This window comes from Cibotium barometz, chromosome 16 (genome assembly GCF_041138505.1).
Source record: "Cibotium barometz isolate CiBa-2024 chromosome 16, ASM4113850v1, whole genome shotgun sequence".
Lineage (NCBI taxonomy): Eukaryota > Viridiplantae > Streptophyta > Polypodiopsida > Cyatheales > Cibotiaceae > Cibotium > Cibotium barometz.
This window is the reverse complement of record NC_141061.1, coordinates 48,386,568-48,402,688: the sequence shown is the minus strand read 5'-3', so window position 1 is coordinate 48,402,688 and position 16,121 is coordinate 48,386,568. Positions and strand designations below refer to the sequence as shown.

Below are 16,121 nucleotides of genomic sequence, written 5' to 3'. Positions count from 1 at the left end.
AAAGGTTGGGATGTGCATTAGTTGGATGTCAAAACTACATTTCTGAATGGTGATTTGTAGGAAGAGATTTATGTATCATAGCCTCTTGGCTTTGTTTAGAAAGGTACAAAGCATAAAGTATGCACATTGCATAAAGCACTTTATGGCCTTAAAGAGGCTTCTCGTGTTTGGTATTAAAAGATTCATGCGTACTTGACTAGGCTTACGACTATCACCAAGTGTGGTTCGTGCTCCAGTAAAGATTTACTATAAACCAAAATATCATCAATAAAATCCACCACGGATTTACCCATGAATGGCCTAAAGACATCAGACATCATTCATTAACATCATAAATGTGGCTGGTACATTAGTAAGCTCAAATGACATTACAAGATGAACAAAACGAGTATGAAAAGTAGTCTTAGATACATTTTCATCTTTAATACAAATTTGATGATATCCACTTTTTAAATCTAGTTTACTGAAGACCTTAGCTCCACCTAGAGTGTTTATCAAATCATTGATCCTTGGCATTGGATATCGATGTTTTTTTAACAGTAATTTTATTTAAGGCTTTGTAATCAATATACATTCGATAAGAACCATCTTTCTTCTTTACTAGCACAATCGGAGAAGCGAACGGTAAGAAACTCGGACGAATGAGTCCTTTTGCTAGGTACACCTTCGACACGTCATTCTCTTCGACTAAACTCATTTGGTACGGAGGTCTATTGACTGTAGTTGCACCACGTACAAGCTCTATTTGATGCTCCACATGTCTGCGTGGAGACAAAGAAGAGGGCAGGTCAGATTTGAAAACATCAAAAAATTCCGTCAAAATTTTCTCTTGCAAAGATTTTGTGGCATTACAAGTTGGAGTTGCACTTTCATGCATATCTATAACACTTGGAACTTTTTGAACCCAACCTAAAAAAGAGACTTATAAGATATTTTACACATTTATGTAGTAGTAATTAATGCATTCTTGGGTAAATTTGGCTCACCTATATTGTGATGCATCCTCCCCTCATGCATAAATCGATAGGCATGCATTGCGAAGTCGATAAGAGGCTTCTTTCGTGCATGCCATTCTTTCTCTAGCACAGTATCAAAACGTGCTGGTCGAGTAATATCAAAGTTGAGCTCCTCGAAGTAAGATTGAATGGTGAAACCAAGGCCTACAACTTGTTGATTCCAAACCTCTGTTCCTTTGCCATCTGCTAGCTCAACTGTGTACTGATATGGCAATGGTTGAGTTTTCAACTTTAACTTCTTGACAAGTTGAGAACTAACCACATTCTGTCTAGAGCCCGTATCCAAGAGTATCTTCAGTGGTTTTCCTTCAATCGAATCCTTCATGACAATAAGTTCTCTAACCGGAAACTGGTAACCACGACTAGCCTTTGAAGATAAGACTGTGTGGGTACCCATTTCTCAATTAACATTGAAAGTATTCTGGTAGAATGCTAGGGTGTCTGCTTTGGAGTATCATCCAATAAATCTTCCTTGAGATCATCCTCGTGATCTGAATCTATAGGCTCAGTGGTCATATTTGTAGCTATGCGCTACTTCTTCAATGGACAATCACACCTTTGATGCTTGCCCATACAAGCATAGCACAAGCCTTCATTCTTTGCTTTCTTAATTTGCGCTTAAGTGAGAGAAGATCTGTTGTCATTCTTCATTGGTGTCTTTCTCTTAACACCTGCACGAGTCTTTTTAGAGGAATGTACACTAGACATGGATGCTTTTCCCTTTTGCTAGTGTACATCGAAGCTTTATAAGTAGGTCACATAAAATGAGACTTGGAAACTTGACCCGTTGTTTGACTTTGAACCTTTCAACCATCTTCATAAACTAAAGCCATTTCTATAGCTTTGGATAAGGTTTGCGAATTCTCTCTACGTACTAATGATCAAAGTTTATCATTTAATCCCAAGGTGAATTTATGAATCTGTAAGAAGTCTAGTAAAATTTGGGGAATTTTCATAAGCACCTCTCGATACTTGTCTGCGTACTCTTGAAGAGTAAGATTCTTTTAAGAGATGAAAAACCAAGTATCACAAGGGCTCTACACTGCTCATCTGGTGGCACAAAATTCTAAATAAATATATCCTTAAATTCCTCCCAAGTATTTGGGATTGTCTTGTTCTTTTGAATTTTCCTCCACAATGATGGGCCACATCATGTAAATTATATGCAGCATGTTGAATTCTAATGTGCTCGTCTGTGATATCACATAATATAAAGCATTGTTCCCACTTAGAAAGCCATTGATCTACTGCATTAGTCATGCGAGAAGGTAAAGTGTCAGTGTACTTCAATGGTTTCAAATCCTTTAGTGCAAGTTTTGGCTTTAATCCCTTTTCCGGTGTACCCTCACAATGACCCAAGAGATGGGTATCCGAAGTTGATGGCTGAGGGACTATAGGTGTTATCATAGTGCAGATATCATTCATAATTAAATTCATTTGCTCCCGCAAATCATGCATTTGTTGACAAAGAGGGACAGATTCCAGCGATTGTGGGGCAGAGTGATTGGATTCCATTTTTAATCAATAATGTGCAAAAAGCACCAAACGACTAAAAATAAAAGAGAAGGGTTAAGTGAGCCCCCTGGTCGTATGGATGTCAAAGCCGATGAAGATGGAAGCCGTGTAGAGCTACAGCTTTGTAGATCGGGCCAAGTGCTTCAAGAAACAGACCATCGGAAGGAAAGATTGTTGCTGAGATACACCGCGCGTGAAGTCCCTCCAAGAAACCTTTGAAATAAAAACCTTAGGCTTTCTCTTTTTTTGTAATAAGGTTTTTTTTCTTGGTTGTGATAAAAACCGTGGGGTTTTTTTTTTTTCTGTGTTGTCGATTGGTGACCATGGCGATGGTGGTTGCTTGCTTGTGCATTGCAAGGGCATGAGAGAGAGGCGAAGGCTTGGCTGTTGTGTAAGGAGTACCACAAGAAGAGGCTTGTGGCATAGCCACACCTTGGTGTGATGGCTATAGCCTGCTGACAATAGTAGCAACGGACGGCAGCACGACGGAATGGCGATGACAAAATTCCAGCAGCGACGAAAAGAAACCCAAAAAAGAGGAGGATGGTTGCAGCTCCACGCTTCTCCATGCCTTTGCAAGCTCAAGCGTCTTCCCCCATAGCCAAGAACAAATCCCTAAGCTGTGATACCAAATGTCAGGCCTCTATGCAAGAAGTTCTAGACCTCTGTTTCACGCCTCATGCAAAAAATGTGAGAGAGAAGAAGACGAACTCAAGAATAGCAAAAATAAACCTAGCTCGGCATATCATGTTTAACCACCTAAGCATTATATATACCAGTGACCCTGGGCATCCAGTGTGTACCTTGCTAGCCACACACCATACTCACGCGTCCCCTGTGTCCTTGCTGGTGCCCCCATGCTACACATCACTAGGGCTTTGGCCTACCACCACCGTCACCCATGAACGTTATCCGTTCACACTTATTAATATAAGCAGTGATGTGCAGTAGTATGCTGCCATTGGTTTACCCACGCAACGTTTGTGTGTCCCATGCATTACTGGCATGTAAATCCGGCTTGTCGGTGTGTACGCGTCCCACGTGTAAGGGTCGTAACATGAAACATATGACACCATCGTGGGTTGGCCACCAAAATCATCCACATGCACCCCGAAGTTGCTTGTTGTTCCGCCATGGAGTAGACGATGGAGAGATTCTCAGCAACCATGCAGGAAATCAAAGAGTGTAGAAAGCTTAAGATGGCCGCCTTGAATGGGTAGAGTACTGTAGCTTCAGCTTTTAGACTAGATACAACTCATAGAGGTTGACTTTCAGCCCACGCTTCAAGCATGAAGGCTTTTTTTTTTTCCGAGAAAAGATCCTTTCATTAGTTATATAAAGACACCCGTAGGGCTACAAAAGATCTCTCCTGCTCCTAAGAGAGAGAAGAGCAGCGAATACATCATGGCAGCCCGGGAGACTCTCCCTAGGTGCTGCAAAATACAAGCATCAGTATAAAGAACTGAGTGGCTAAATCATACAATAGGGGGGGGGAAGAGCCAAACAGGTGGCCTGTAGTGCCAAAGGGGGGATCCCGTGTGTAAGGTGTAAAACGGGCCACAGCGCCAAGTGGTGTGAAAGGCCTGGCACCGTAAGATCGCCTCATCCGAGTCTCCCCGGATGCGGTCGTACTGTCCTCGCAGGGTGTGGATCAACTCCTGCCAAATCCCCCGAACAGTCTCTGCTGGTGGCTCCAATCTCCCCTCAAAGGCCGTAAAGCACCGGGCCCTCCAGGTGAACCAGATGGTGAGGTTGCTGAGGAGCTCCCATCGTAAATCCCTCTCCTGTGTCCAGCTGGCGGACGAGAAATCCGGTGCCGGAACTAGGCGAGGCTGGCCCCTAATAAATCTGATGGCCTGACTGCCCTGCTCCATCTCATAGCCCATAGCAGGCCCTGACGAAGTCGACCAAGCAGCGGCACCCCACGTAAACATACCCTCTGGAGAGAGGGGGGCCAGAATACGTAGCATCTGCAGCCAAATCTGCTGTGCCTGAGGGCAGTCCCAAAGGCAATGTCTCTGTGTCTCCATAGGGTGGCCGCATCGGACGCAGGCCGCCGGAAGACCGCTGTAAACAAGCCAAGTGCCAACTCTGCTGAGCCCCTGTGGGCGACCAGCCACTGAAAAGCCGAGATCCTGCGGGCCTGCCGACTAGCCCAGAGCCGAGCCCAGAAATCCTCTAGGAACTCTTGTGAGAGTCCCTGCAATCGTTAATGCCCCGCTGCCGCTGGAGAAACCGTCCTCCTCGCCGTCAAAATATGCCGTCCTAGCCGAATAGTATACTGGAAAAAGGTGATCTCTGTGGCCTCAAGGGATGCATAAGGATCATGCCACTCGTACTCCCCGGGGTCCCACTGTAGCCGGGCCAAGGGGCGCGCTGCATAAGCCCATATGCGCCAATCCGGGAGCACATCAGCAGGGTTGGGGTCAATATGCCACTTCCGAGAAGCGGCAACCACTACCCGAATCCTCTGAAAGGTGCACTCTGCAACCAAAGGCGACTCCACCTCCACTCTCTGGAGTCTGCCCTCATCCTGAATCTCATAGTAGAGGCATCTGCCATCCTCAGTGCTAGCTCTGACAGCAATCAGGATCTCCAACTGTGTAAAGGCTCCCATCCATCATGGGGCCACTGGCTCGAGAGGTGTGAACCACTCCTCTGTGAGTGCCTCCTGAATATCATCCCTCATAATCAACCCCCCTCTGAAGTGACTCAGCCTCTCCACCTGGATCTCCTCTGGTAGACTGCAGAAAGCCTGCCAGTCTCCAAAACTACGAGCTGGGCCTGCCGCTAAAGGTCCCCAGGCTAGACGAGGCCGAGAACCCAGCATATGACCCTGCTCCGTACGAACCGCTGGGCTCCAGATGAGCGGCTGCCTGGCCCGCTCCTCAACACAAGAAGGAGGCCGCTGAGAGAGCCCCGGTCTCAGCAGCTCCCAAGCTCTCAGGATACTCAAAGCAAATCTGTCCTCCCATCCTCTACTGAGGCCTGTCCTCCTCATCTCTATGAAGATCCAGCGAATCTCTGGTGCCCAAGAACCCCCTGCATGCAGGGGGCGCCCGAGCCTGCAGTCGCTGCAAGAGGAGCTCTTTCCAAGGCTCAGCGCCTGGAAGCAACCCCCGAACAATAAGCTTCCCCAATAAGGCTCTACTCTGATCGACTGGATCTATAATGCCCAAACCGCCCTGAGCCAGCGGAAGTGTAATAACTGCCCATGCAACCTTTGCCCGAGCTGGCTGACCGTCCCGCCCAGACCACAGAAAGTTCCTGATCAGCCTCCGTACCTGGCTGATGCAAGAGCTCGAGAAAATCCAGCAAGACGTAATGTACCACATGGTCGCTAACAGCACCTGATTTGCCACCACCACCCTCCCAGCCAAGGATAGTCGAGCTGTACTCCAATACAATAGCTTCTTCCGAATGCTCAGAAGAAGCGGGGCAATCTGCTGCTCAGGTGACAAATCGAGGCCAATCTGGCATCCCAAATACCGCACTGCTGTGCCTGGAGGAATCCATCTAAAACCGGGGTCCGGGCTCCATGCCGGAGTGGGAGCACTACTGATCCAAAAGGCCACTGTCTTGCGCCAATTGATCAATGCTCCCGAAGCTGCACTAAAAACCTGGAGCGACTGCTCAGCCCGAATAAGATTGGCCTCTTGGCCATACAAAAATAAGCCCGTGTCGTCTGCAAACTCAGCATCAAGCAAATCCTCCCCCCGGACTGGGAGCTGAAGTCCTCTCAAACCAACCTCCTCTGCCGTCAAATACATACTCATAGCCTCCGCAAAGAAGAGAAAAAGGAAAGGGGCGAGAGGACACCCCTGATGACGGACTGATCTGGTCAGCTCAAAACTCGGCCCCCGTCCTCCTGCAATCAGCACCTGGTTGCGAGCTGTGGAATACAGAGCTGCCACCCCTCTGATCCATCCTGGCTCAAAGCCCAGGCGAAGCATAGTGCCCTCTAAGAATCCCCAATCAACTCTATCGTATGCCTTCTCAAAATCGAGAAGCATCACGACCAAGTCCTCGCCAAGAAATCTAGCTCGGGCCGTCGCCTCCCAGAAAGTAAAGATGTTGTCAAGGATACTGCGCTCCTTGACAAATCCTGTCTGAGTAGCATGAATCAACTCCCCCAGGAAGGGCTGGATCCTCAAACTCAAGGCCTTTGCTAAGACCTTGTAGACAGTATTGAGGATCGTAATAGGCCTCCAATGCCGAATGTCATCTGATACTCCCTCCCCCTTGGGGATAAGATAGATCAAGCCCTCTGAAAAGCTCTGCGGCATCACCCCAGTGTCCAAAACATGCTGAAAGCCCCTGCGGAGGCCTGGTCCCAAAAGGTCCCAATAACGCATAAAAAAGGCCGGCGTCAGTCCGTCCTCCCCTGGGCAACTATGTCGCGGCAGGACCCTCAAGGCCTCGGCAAGCTCAATCTCTGACAGAGGCGCACCTAGAACTGTACGCATATGGTCTGTGACCCTCCTCTGCACATGGGCCCACACAGTCTGTCTGCAAACATCTCGATCCTCAGTGGCTGGCTCCGCTGAAAACAGGTCACTATAAAATGCAGTGGCAATGGCTCTGATCCCCCCGAGCTCAGTAGCTACCGATCCATCCAGTCTACCAAGCTGGCGGACTCCTGCTCGCGCATGACGGGGTCCAGTGATCTCAAAAAACTCCCCAGTCACTCTATCACCAAGCTGCGTCCACTGAGAGGCCTGACGACGATAGTAAAACTCATGTCTCTGCTCCTCTACCTCTCTAACCTCCTGACGTGCCTGGCTCAGCTGGGACGCCACCCACTCACATGCAGGCTGCTGCTCCTGAAGGCGCTGTAGCGAAGCAAGGCTGCGTCTCAGCCGTTGCTCCCGCTCGCGAATCTCTCCCAGTCGTGTCAAAGCTGCAGCGTGTAGAAAAGAGCTAAGATCAATGAGTCCCTGGGCACACTGGCCCGCTGCATCCTGGTCAGAGCACTGACTATCATGCCAGATCCTCTCAATGTCCTCAGCGAGACTGGGATCTGCAAGTACCCTCTCTGGGATCCTCAACTGCAAGCTGGGCTCCCGTGTCCCCTTCTCCAATGTCAATATAACTGGCGCATGATCTGAAAATGAGGTGCCAGCGAGAATGCCGACGGAGCCCGCTCGCTCCCCTAACCAGTCGCCCACATAAAAGCGATCAATCCGTGATAGATTAGTCCCTCCCTGCCGGCGATCCGACCGAGAGAAACTAAGACTGTCCTGAGACCGGGAGAAAGCCCCATGCTGCCATGCATCAGTGATCCTCAGTGTCATGCAAAACCGGTCCCAAGCTGCAAGCTCCGTGCCGTGCACTGTAACATGACTGCCTCCCACCCTATCTGCCGGGTCCTCAAGCAGGTTGAAGTCTCCCCCAACACACCAATGTGCGGCCTCTGGCAATGCATCTGTAACCTGAGTCCAGAACTCTGCTCTGGCACTAGCATGATTGGGCGCATAGATGTTGAGCACACCCAATAGCTCATCATGCATCCTCAGAATGACATACTGTGCTCTACCAGGCACAATGATCCCTCGATCCACAATGGCCTGCCGCCATACATCTGCAATAACCATGCATACTCCTCCCTGTCCACCCAAAGGACCAAACCCTGCAGACCAAAAAGTGTCCCATCTACCAGGCATCACCGAACCATATCTCGGGATCCTGCTCTCACCCAAGTGGTGCTCCTGCATCATCAAAATGTCAATGCTGCCACCAACCAGGCATCTCTGAAGCTCCTGCCTCAAGCAACCTCGATAGCGTATAAAGTGTGCTCCGCCAAGGCCCTGTACATTCCATGAGATGATCCTCATGGATGCCCTGCTGAGGTGGATGCTGTCTCAGCCGTACGGCGGGCCTTCGCAAGCGTCTTGGATGGAGAGTAGTCCCCATCCGAACGGCTGCGAATCTGCCCACCCAGTGTACTGCAAGAATCTCGGATCAGGCGCCAGTGGCTGTGGCCCATGGCGATTGCCTCCTGCTCTGACAGAGAAACCTCGTGTATACTCACATATCCAGGGTCGCGTGCCAAGTCTGCCACTATGCGCACGACCAAATGCCGAATCCCTGAGGTATCCACACTCCCGGGATCCAAGAAAAAATGAGCCAACTCCCAAAGTCGGCCTATCACATCTGTCACCTCCAGATCGCTCATGTGGTGAGAAAACTCAACTGCCTGAGTCTTCAAAGTGCTGAGAGCGAGCTCTAGAGTCCACTCCCGATCACAAGGTCCACATAGAGGGAACGAGAAGGCCACCGTTGAGTCTAGTGCCTCCTCCCCGCGGGCCGGAGGTATCACTACATGAACTCGAATGGGTGCTGGCTCATGGGGGCCCTCTGCTCCAAAAAGCCGTGTGAAGGTATAATCAAAGGCCTCTGAGCGCTGTCTAATGCCAAGGCGACTCAGCCGACTGCGGATAGATGAAATCCGTGAGGCCCTAATCGGCATAGGTCTCCTCTGTGCTGCTCGAGCGAGGTCAGTGCTCAGCGCTCTCCGGACTGCAGGTGAGCGCCAGGGAACTGCCAGGGTCTCCCGGGAAGGTGAGGCGGGCGGAGGGGGAGGAGGGGGAGGCGAGGGAGGTGGAGAGGGAGCCGCTGCCGAAACCGGACGGGGGCGGGAGGAGGCGATGGTGGAAGCGAGGCGGTGGGAGGGGACGGGGGTGGGGGGGGTGAAGGAGGGGGAGCTGGCATCTCCTGGTCCTCGGTCGCTGCAGGGGTCTCCTCCTGAAGGGGAGCAAAGCTGTTCCTCACGGGAACCCAGTGAGGCTGAGACTGTGGCTGCTGCTGCAGCGGTCTCTGGGCGTGCTGCTGTGGCTGTCTCCCTCGGCGGCGCCCCTGTCCAGGCTGCCACTCCGAGGTCTCTGTGGCCTGAGTAGGTGTCCCTGAGGCAGCCTGCCGAGCCGAATCTGTGGGCGGGCCATCAGTAGCCTGCTGCTGTGGTGAGGGTCGAGGTCTCCTGCGAGGGCAGGCCTTGGCCAGATGACCGACCTGCCTGCAAATGAAGCATTGGTTCGGGAGCCCCGAGAACTCCACTCTCTGATCTATCCACCCCCCCCCCCCCCCCTATCCTAGGTAGCTGAATGACCTTAGGAAGGGAGGAGATGTCAGACACCAACACTCTGACCGAAGGTAGCCCAGCTGCTCTGGCCACCACTGAAGCTGCTGAGGGGCCCGTCTCTAGTACCGAGTCCACCAATGCTCCGAGCCTGGAGAGGAGCGGAAGATACTCCCGGCGGAGACCAGGGAAACAAACTGTAATATGGAAGAGGCGCTCTCCCTGCTCCGCCGCTGCTGGGTCAAATCCATGCTGCCAAGGTCTGAAGAAAGCCCGAGCACCCCTGATGTCCAGAGGACTCATGGCAAGGGCCTTGGCAACGCTCTGGGCGGCCTCGAACTCGATCTGATAGTGGCCCCGGCCCAGGAGCTGTACATCCAAGATCTTGCCCACATCTGCAAGAAGGCGAGCCTGAAGAAGATCCCTGATCTCCCCTCTGTTGGGGCGAGTGCCGACTATACGGCAGATGGTGGAATGAGCCTGGAGGCGTTCCACCTCTGCGGTGAGGCTCGCTTCCTCTTCCGGCGAAAGAGAAAGCCTGATGGGGATGTCCTCGGGGGCGGGCGAGGGGGCTGCGGATGAGTCCCTCTGAGGCGAGGCGGGAGGAGTCTCCATCAGAGTCTGAAGCTCAGGCGAAGGCGAGGCGAAAGCGGAAAACCTGCAAGAAACGGGCTGCACACAAAGAGGCGGAAGACCGGATGGAAATGAAGAAAAACAAAACCCCCTGGGGGTGAAAAACAGCACGAAAGAGGAGGGAGGGGGCGAAAAACGAAGGAGAAGCCCTGAGGGGGGGGCGGCAACAACGCGAAAGGGAGGGGGGGCGGGGCGCTGCTGAAGGGAGGCGGGCGCGAACAGGCGAAGAGGAGGGGGGCGAACAGGCGACAATGGGAGGGGGGGCGAACAGGCGAAGAGGGGGGGGGGCGGGCGAACAGACGAAGAGGCTAGGAAGGGGGGACAAGATGGCGAGGAGGGGGGAGGCGCAGCAGCGAGGAAGGAGGGGGCGCAACGGCGAGAAGAAGGGGGCGATGGCAGGCGGGGGGTGGAAGGAAGGGACGCGAGGGAGGGAAGGCGAAGGGCGCGCAGTGCAGGGTGGAGGCGGGAGCTTCAGCGAGCTACGAGCAAGATCCAAAAACCCCAATTCACATCGGGAATGGCCAAGCATGAAGGCTTTTATGATCTTGTACCCCAAAAAAGCAAGCAAAAAAACAAGTATAGCCCCAAAATAACAGGGCGCCCAGCTTTTCAGCTTTCTGCTGCCCTTTTTTAGCATTAAAACTACTTATGGCTAAACTTGCCCAAAACACTCCGTGCACTTGCTTTTTTTTGATTCTACACCGTGTACCCCTGCAGTGAAACCATGGGCCCATGCCTGCCGCCTGCTTCAGCCCTGCTGTCACACCCATGTGTCTCAAGCTGCCACACCCGTGTGCCTTAGGCTCTCATACACATGCACTAGGGTTTTTTCCCCTCCGTCGGCAGCCCATCTGAGCTTGCACTTTTTGCAGCTATATACTGTTTAAGCTTGCAGAAGGTTCCAAAAAGCATGAACACCTGGCACAACCAAAAGTGCATAGGTTTCTGCCTTTTGTAGAACTTGACCAGCTGTCTGTTTTATATAGCCGGCAGCCACCAAATCTCATGAGCACAAAAAACGATTAAGTTCTAGGGCTACACCCAGAAACATGTTGATACGAGGATTGTCAGGGAACAAGCAGCACACACCAACACAACAAAAGCTCTTTTTCCATAGATACGCAACGATTCAAAGAACCGTATACGCACATCTAACCATGGCGTGTTCCCCGTTCATTTGTGACTGCCCCATCCTCCACCCTAAGTGTCCCATACCACCAGGCCTTGGAAGACAAAATGCAGCCCACAGATAAGAACCCGGAAGATCCACACGATGGATTTTCTCCTAGATTACAACCCGGAAGATCCACGCGATGGATTTTCTCCTCTCCTTTTGGAGTGTTCTCCCACTTAATTCTAGCAGATGTGGCTCTGATACCAATGTGTTCACCGCCCAACCATAGAGCCATTCAGGCTCTCCCTGAGCACAGGTGTCTCACTCTGAACTCGTAGCATACTGCCCATCGGGAGTGCGCACTGCGAGACGACACCTGTAGGGTGTGACCTGGTGGTATGGGATGCCAGGTCTTACTATGGGGGAGCTCTGCCCTGCATATGCATTTTCCAGCCTTGTAGATCCAGAGGGTTTCTGCTCTCTAATCCTTGGCCCACAGCCAAGTACTCATAGAAGGTACGTGAGGTGATCACTTTCCGATCTCTCATTGTGTGCATGACAGGGCTGCCCTTTAGCTCCCTTCCTCTTCCTTTTTGTTGTGGGGGCGAGGAGTAGCTTCCTTTGGCGCAGGACACAGGTTCACAGGGCCTTCGTCTTCCCATGCCCATGATGGGACCCCATTGCTCGACGTGGCACTTCAGGCCTTGAGTCCATCGAAGAGCCGCCAGCCGAAGAGGTAGCCCCTCCCTCCACCTTGTTTTCTATTAAGCTTGTACCTCACTTGAGGGATGTACTTTGTTGCTTCACATGAGAGCTGTTCTGTAGTTCGCATTTGTAGAGGTTTCCTTTTATGAGTAGGGAGAAACAAGAGGAATTCGTATTTTGTTTTCATTTTTATTTTAACTATCAAGTGCTTCAGGTGAAATTATCTTAGCCAAGTTTTGTTTTCATTCTTATTTTTACCATCAGGTGCTTCAGGTGGCATTACGGTAGCCAAGTTTGTAACTATTTCATTTTGGACATTTTGGAAACCTTTTGTTTTAGAATTGAAACTGTTTCAGATAACACTTGAGGGTTCCTCCCAGTACGAGCTTGAGGTGTGCCTAGCTACATCTAAGTTTGCTTCTGTGACTTCATTTCCAGCTTTTTTGCTATGTGTGTTTGGATTATGTACACTGTTCATAAAGATGTTAGTCTTCTAAAATAGTTGGTTTTAGGACCTAGGTATTGTGCTGTTCTCTCTCTCTCTCTCTCTCTCTCATCCAATTATTCATGGATCATATGTACTCATTTTCAATCTTATAAACCCTTTGGATCTTTTATAGACGTTTAATATAATGACGTACACAGTCATAGACGTACACGGTCCATGAGGAGGATGACACATGATGAGCCTGGACACATGAGGTTCTTCTGCTGCCTACTTTGTACACACAGGGTCTATGTAGTACATTGATCCTACCTATCCTTTCGGCAGCTAGTCTTTTAATTTTTTCCTGTCTATCCTTTTGGCAGCTAGTCTTTTAATTTTTTTCCTGTTGTCTTAACATCCAGTTTACTCCTAGATCACATGTAACAGCTTTTTGGTCTCTTAGACTCTTTGGGTCTTTCGTAGACGTATAATTAATAACCTCTCTCTCTCTCTCTCTCTCTCTCTCTCTCTCTCTCTTGCCAATAATATTGATATTATTAAAAGAGGCGGCATACCTCTGACCAAAAGGACATGCCTTTTTGAGGAAGACAACTCAAGGTTTCAGAAGTTGAGTGGAGGGGTCATATTTTGAACATCAGCAAAGACCATTTGATTTTTTGGGTTTGTATGTGACTGGGAAGAGTGAGGGAGAGTGGTGTTTTGTTTTTGTTTTTTTGTTTTGGGTTCAGGAAGAGTAAAGGAGGGTGTGTGTTGTTGGTGGGGGATATTATTGTATTTTGACACTTTTTTCACATGTGGCAGTGCATTTAAGATGCAAAGGACTCTCTCCAGATGACCATTTGGCAAGCTCTGAAGTGGTATTTGAATTCAACTTTCTCACATCCTGTTAGTAATTCATATCCTGCAAATGCCATCTGTTCATATCCTTTCCACACCATGTCTCCTGTCCTGAGTTTGAGCTTGGAACAACTCAGTCTAGAGTATTCTTAGGATTTGCATAGATTCCTTGACCGAAGGTTCTATAGAAACTGAAGGAAGTCCATTTGATGTTTTCATGGGACCTTTTTCAAACGAATGATCCCAATCTTTAGGTGTCTGACAGGTGCTTTCACTTGAGACCAGAAAATCGTGAGGGAAAGTTTGGAATTTATGTGGATGTGCTTCTATGTTTGGTTTTGAGCTGCTGCTTTTTTACCATCAGGAGCGGGTGAGCTTATACGATAGCAAAGTTGGGCATTTCATTGACAATATCAAAGGTACGGTCTGTATTAGTATGATGTAGCAGAGCTTTTAATTGAAAACATATCTAAATTGCTTTGATTGAACTGATCTGACCTCTCTCTTCGGCAGCTCCCAAGCATCGAACTACTGTTCTGGATGTTCAAGCTACCAACCGCTTTATTGAACATGCTATTCCTGATCTGACAGATGGTATGTAAGTCCCTGTCAGTACTGCTTTTACCTATTCCCTGAATGTGGTCTGCATGTATGGTGATTTATTTGATGCAGAACAAAGGAAGGATATTCAGAACATCAATAGGCAGTATTGTGAGTTGAAGCATGGATCCAGGAAATCCAGGAATCTACTCAGCATGCCAGTTAGGCCAGACCGAACACAATCTATTACAGAAGCTGCAGCAGCATTCTTGGAGGAGGCAAAGAAAGAGTTACTTGAAGGACAGAAGAGAGACGGAGAAATAGAATAAAGGTAGTTTTGTTTCGTTTCTTGAGGTTTCACTCTGACTAAAGTGGGTCTACTGAATTTTGTACGTATCATTCAAGCATGTTTTAATTGTGCTATTTTCTTTCTCACGATCTTATATTTTGTAGTAGAGAAGAGTTTTTCCCAAAAATCAGGTAGTTGTGTGCTCTGCAAGTGAGGTGATGAAGAGCTTCTTTAAGAATCCATCAAAGTAGACCCAGGATGAATATTGAATGCCAAGTATCCGATCGTAGACTAGACCATCACTGTACATGAGGCAGCGTGCTGCGCATGCTTCTCAACTTATATTTTCCAATTTCATTTACAACAAACTGATTTATGGGGTTTGCGTGCAAGTTGGAAACGGTTAACCTTACCGAAGAGTGTGCTTTGACATAAAGTCTGAGTATCATTTTGCTTCTATAAGGGCCTGTTGTCACAAATATATAGCTCATCTCATGCTAATGTCTCTAGTCCCGATTAAGTTTTTAGTTATGCAAAATACTGAATGTCACCTGGTGACGTGTCATTGGTATACGCTTGCATGCTCATTTTCAGAATGCTGCTTTTATGTGGTGTATGCATTATGTGGGCGTACTTATAGTTGTGCTTACTGGTCCCTTAAGGTATTGGGATCACCCAATATTGCCCGGTTTTGATTAGAAGATCACACTCTGAAAAACATAGGCTTTTGGAGCCATTGGATGTGTTTGATTTTGATTTGAAGTTCATTTTGTATTAGGGCATTCTTTTTTCATCTATAATAGAGAAAAATCGTAGTTCTTTGGTGAATTGTATGAAATTAGAGCCCAAGAGGCTTAGATTTCATTGCTTTAAGCTAAGGATTACCTTGGAGATTGTGATTAGGAGTGAAATCTACTCCAAAACAACGAGCATTGAGCTCTATCAAGTTGAATTAGATTAGAAGCATGCATTTTCATAATTTGTCCATGCTTTATCGGAATTGATAGATTAGAAGCATGCTAAAAACAATAAAAATACATGTAATTCGTTTTATTTCAACCATTACCAAGACTATGACCATTAATCACATCCCATCAAGTCTAAAAGAACTATAAAAAAGGAGGTCAAGCAGTTTTAGTTTTGAGTAAGATACCCGAGTCGACATTCTTGTGCAAAACTAGAATGCTTGGGTAGTCTTATTCGCTTGTACAAGTGTGCTTGAATAAACATGAAGTTGAATTCATATTGTTAGCAGAGGTGATGAATGTAATCTAGAAGTAGTGGTATCATACTTGTTTGCCTGGTCATATACTTTTTTGCAACTTCAACGGCGTATTTGTTTGTAGTATTATTCAATAACGATGCACTTGTTAGCTTTATATTAGTTGTACAGCTTTCACTTTTAGTACAATGTCACCTTGCTAGAAATGAACAACCGTCGCATCCAGGACATAGTGCAATGTTGCCGGCAACAATATCATACTTAGAACGCCATTGCTTATATAACATCTCCACGTTATACTACGTGGAAGAATTTGACATTAGCAGTTTTCTTTTTCTTGAAGTCCTAATTTTTGTAGAGCACGCGTCTTTCCCAAGTTTCGGTTTGTTGTGTTACTTGTAGCAAATGTTTGGTGGTTTTGATTGACATATCTCGAAGGCGAAGTTTAAAATTAAGAAATATACCGTGTAGTTTTACTTGTAAATATTTTGAAGTGATTGAACAAACACGAATCTGTAAACATACTTGAAAAGAGCGCTAGAGGTATGTCTGCTCTATCGATGAATTGTACACTTGCGCTTACGATCGATGGAGTACCAAAAAGGATAATTACGAATTGCTTAGCACATCTGAATTTGAGTTACACGTAGTCGTTCAAGTTATATAAATTTTGTGCTTGTTTGTGCGAGTGAAAAAAAACCATACATAAAGTATGGTAGGGAGTTGA

The 16,121-nt window shown here is 48.1% G+C and overlaps 1 protein-coding gene across 2 annotated transcripts in view; it reads left to right on the top strand.

Annotated features, from left to right (window-relative positions):
* The window catches only part of LOC147630683 (Sas10/Utp3/C1D family), a 58,377-nt gene extending 43,634 nt beyond the window's left edge, over positions 1 to 14,743 (top strand). The window contains exons 2-6 of one of the 2 annotated variants that reach the window (XM_086810639.1): positions 13,308 to 13,363; positions 13,708 to 13,762; positions 13,857 to 13,937; positions 14,016 to 14,214; positions 14,340 to 14,743. In XM_086810639.1, coding sequence (XP_086666765.1) covers positions 13,308 to 13,363; positions 13,708 to 13,762; positions 13,857 to 13,937; positions 14,016 to 14,212 — 389 coding nt within the window. In that variant the 3' untranslated portion in view covers positions 14,213 to 14,214; positions 14,340 to 14,743. Of the gene's footprint in view, positions 1 to 13,307; positions 13,364 to 13,707; positions 13,763 to 13,856; positions 13,938 to 14,015; positions 14,215 to 14,336 lie in introns of both variants that reach the window. The other variant, XM_086810638.1, reaches the window with a different exon arrangement.
* Positions 14,744 to 16,121: the final 1,378 nt, after the last annotated feature.